Source organism: Triticum dicoccoides, chromosome 6B, assembly GCF_002162155.2.
Source record: "Triticum dicoccoides isolate Atlit2015 ecotype Zavitan chromosome 6B, WEW_v2.0, whole genome shotgun sequence".
NCBI lineage: Eukaryota > Viridiplantae > Streptophyta > Magnoliopsida > Poales > Poaceae > Triticum > Triticum dicoccoides.
In genome coordinates, this window is record NC_041391.1 from 220,419,818 (window position 1) to 220,423,909 (window position 4,092).

Here is a 4,092-nt window from a genome sequence, read left to right on the forward strand (position 1 = left end):
TTGAATTTTTTAAATGCATAGAAAAAATGTTAACCATGTATTAGAAATTGTTAATCTTTATTTGAAAACATGTTTAAAATGTGTATATATTGGTATTACAAAATGTTAAATTGGTATTGGAAAAATGTTAAACGTGTGTTAGATAAATATTGTTGACATATATAAGAAAATGTGGAATGAAAACCAAAAAAAAGAAAAGAAAATAAAAAAATGAAAAGCAAAAAGAAACAAAATAAACCAAAGAAAAAATAAAAGAAAAAAAGGATGAAACAAGTGCATAAAAATGAAAAAAAACATAGACGGAAAAAGAAAACAAAATAGAAAAGGAATAGATAAATAAAGAAAATCAAAGAAAAACACTGAAAAAACCCTGTGGAAACAAAGAAAAGCTGCTGAAAAAACAGAAGAAAAAGAAAACAGAAAAAACCTGGAAAAATGAAGAAGAAACAATGAAAGCTTGGTTCATAATGAACTCTTGGCAAGCCAGTGGCTAACCGTGCTTGATACCAGGAGACCAGGGTTCGAGTCTCCTGCGCTCACTTTTCTTCTCTCTTTTTTCCTTTGTTAATTATGCGCGAATGGGCCGAACCGATTACTGTAGACCCCTTCAGCGAGACATCCTACTCTCTCGCTTAATGCGCGATATACTCGCCCCACTCCCCCCTCCCTCCTCGTTTCTTTTTCTTCCCTTTTTCCATCACCGAATGGGCTAGTTATGGGGGTGTTTGTTTCCATGGACTTTTTGGTGTAGGGACTAGAAAAAGTCTTTCTTAGAGACTTTTTAACCAAACATGAGGGACTACTAGGGACTAAAAGTTGTTTTTTGGGACTAAATGAAGAAGACTCTCAAGGAGAGTCTTTTTTGGGACTTTTTGAGACTTTTCCAACAATACCCCTCCCTGCACCCATTGCCCCGCCGCCCCATGGTGTTGTTTGGTTGTTATTTTTCTGTATACTAGGGGTAACAGAGTCATTTAATAACCTCTAGGGAGGGACTAGGGACTTTTTAGTCCCTGGAAACAAACAGGAAGGGACTTTTTATGGACCAGGGACTTTTTAGTTGGGACTAGAAAAAGTCCTAGGACTTATGAATCAAACAATGCCTATATTTCTCCATATTTAAATATACAAAACATCTTATATTTGTGAGCGAAGCGAGTATAAATTAATACATCACCCAAATAATAGCAAGTGACTTAAAAAAATTGTTATACACTTAGTCAAACATAGAAATATTTGACTTTAGAAAAACTAATACATGAAACAGAGGTAGTATATTGAAATAGCTAGTATTATTCTTTCCATACATATATAAATACGTAATCAAATACTGGTTTACACAATCATGCAGGTGGTATATATGTGTATACACAGGCTTCAAAGGTAGGAGTATATAAGCGCTATGCCGTTGGGTAGGAAGGCTGCATGGCGAGTCCGCAGAGGCCTTGCTCGTCGGCGATGTCCCTCTCCATCCTGATGAAGCCATTCTCGCCCCATGATGTACCCCACGAGTTCTTCATCACCCAGTACTTGGTCCCATCGCCGGCGACGCCGTACCCGACCGCCGCAATGCCGTGGTCGAGCTCCGTGCCACAATCACCGGAGAGCACGCCGCCCTTGTAGAACCGGAAGAGGTTGTCCCCTCCATCGACGGCCACGGACACGGGCTGCGCGGCCACCGCCTTCTGAAGCGACGCCTCATCGTTGGCCGGCACATCCTCGTACCCCTTGATGGACGCTGCGGCGTTGGACTCCTTGTTGGAGTTGCAGCTACCGTCAGTGCCCGTGTAGGGGTAGTTGCCCTCGGTGGTCAGGCCACCATTGTCAATGATGAACTCGAAGGCGTTGTCCATGAGCCCGCCCTCGCACCCCTGGTCCATGCCGTCCACATCGCAGTCCACCAGCTCCTGCTCCGATAGTGAGATCAATTTCCCGGTGCTCAGCTTCACGATGCCTTCCATGGAGGCCACAGTGGAGAAGGCCCAACAACACCTTGAAATATTCCATGTTACACAGGTGTTGATAGGTTAGTCACTGTCCATAAAAAGGACAAGAATAGTTGAATAAGATAGTGTAAACTAGTACGGTCATGTGCATTGTTCTCATTTCCAGTTAAACTTGAAATTTCAAAATTTCAGCCAGCAGGTATGGAAATATTTTCATTTTTGTTAACAAAAATCAGCCAAACACGAATCTGAGCCAATTCAAATATTATACGAACTTTTATCAAGTTTTCTCATAAATTGGTTGGATTTCAGCTTACCTCCAGCATAAACATTGGTCATTTTGGCGAACTATAGCTAAAACTTATGAAACTTCAGTAACATCAGCACTCCCTAGAATATTTCTAGAATCGAATTCTTGAACAATTGACAATGGTCACGTGTCATTGTCTGAATATGTGCTTACCACATTGGCCTTGGTCTTTGATGGGAGTGACCGCGCCTTTTGTTCTCCAGTCCACAGACGCGGGGAGAGCATTGAGGCTAACGTTCGCATACCTGAACCCCGTCTTCCTGCCCTTGTTGCCACCCACCGGCGCCTTATATCCCGTGTGCATGGCCTTGAATTCATCATTGGTAATATCGGCAAACTGGTTAGCCTCGAGCCAGAACTTGTTGTTCCCTGCGTTCACCGACTCGATGAACACGACATTGGCCTTGAACACCTCTAGCCGCTGTGCTTTCTCAGCAACGTCACTGTACACACGGCCATACTTGGCCATCCACTGCTCGTGCCTCGCGACAATTGACCAATCGTCGGCAAGGTCTCGGGCTGCAAGAGTGGTAAGCACACAGGCGCATGCGAGGATGGCGAAGAGCAAACCTTGTGAGTAGCTAGCCATGCCGGCCGGGGTAGAAGGTGGAGATCGAGGAGGGTTTTTTTTGCGGGTGAGAGATCGAGGAGGTTGTGGTGATCTATCTTGTTTGATGATAATTGGCGGTGTAATGTGGACCATATTTATAGGGATCAGATAAGTGATGGCTCGGTTGTACTGAACTGCTGAGATTTTATGTAAGGATGAGAGTGATTTGTTGCGTGCCGTGAGAGGACGAACATCAGATTAATTCTTGTTAAACAAAGGAATGAATTAGCTTGGGGGACGAGCTGAGAACAACAGAGACTAATTCTTGTTAAACAAAGGCATGGATTATTATTTCGTCGAAGAATGTTGAACGTCTAGTTTGCTCGTTAAACAAGCATGTGGGATGCTAATATATATATTTGACACTCCGGCCAAAGCGGTAACATATTTTGTAGCGGTTGGACATGTTTTTTTAACGCGTTGGATCTTTTGGATCCGATGAAGTGTGTAGTACACGTATATAGCCTGGAGTTTCACAGTCCAACATTACTTCTTTAAAGTTTCACAAAAAAAAGACATTACTTCTTTAAAGATGTTATCCGCCTTTAGGGCCATTGGGCGATTTTCTTGGTCTGATCTCGTAAGGGTGGTATACTTTGTCTGCCTGCCGGCTTTGCCGTCGTCCGATCTGGTTAATTCGTGTCTCATCTCCTTGACGGCTTCTGTGGGCCGGGAACATGCGTAGGTCCCCTTGGCGTCGATTGTTCGACCGGTTGAGTCTCGTCTGCCCGGCTGACGGAGTCAGTGTCATTTGTTTGCTGCCAAGCCTACTTGTCCTATCTACCTGACCATTTGCATCCGCCTGGTAGGCCCTGTTCGGTCTTGTTGGGGGTGAGAGGATTGCTTGGCCGGCGTCAGTGTCGTTCCTTTTTGGTCGGGCATGCTCGTTCTGTCTAGCTGGTTGTTTGCCTCCACCCGGTGGCTAAATTTCATGTTTTGACCCTTTTGATCAAGTTTAGCCGGATCTGGCCCCGATTTAATCATTATTGACATTTGACCCTTTTCCTAACGCCTGGGAATGCGGTGGTAGGATTACCTAGACTACTGCCAGAACCTTTGGCGGTAGGGTAACGATAGCCGTCGTTCCGCCAATGCCCAGATGCTGACCTGACATGCGACCTACCGCCAGAGGCCTTGGTGGTACGATGTGCAACCCTACCACCACGAGCCCTGGTGGTAGGGTGTGCAACCCTACCGTAAAACATCTGCCACTTCAAGTCTCAGTA

General features: G+C 44.5%; 1 protein-coding gene across 1 annotated transcript; it reads right to left on the minus strand.

The window, feature by feature from the left end:
- Positions 1-1,400: 1,400 nt before the first annotated feature.
- Positions 1,401-2,845, minus strand: LOC119326489 (senescence-specific cysteine protease SAG39-like). The gene is made up of 2 exons (XM_037600126.1): positions 2,406-2,845; positions 1,401-1,992 (listed from the first exon to the last, which is right to left on the minus strand). The coding sequence occupies exons 1-2, from the start codon at positions 2,843-2,845 to the stop codon at positions 1,401-1,403; spliced, it is 1,032 nt and encodes a 343-aa protein (XP_037456023.1).
- Between the last annotated feature and the right edge of the window lie 1,247 nt (positions 2,846-4,092).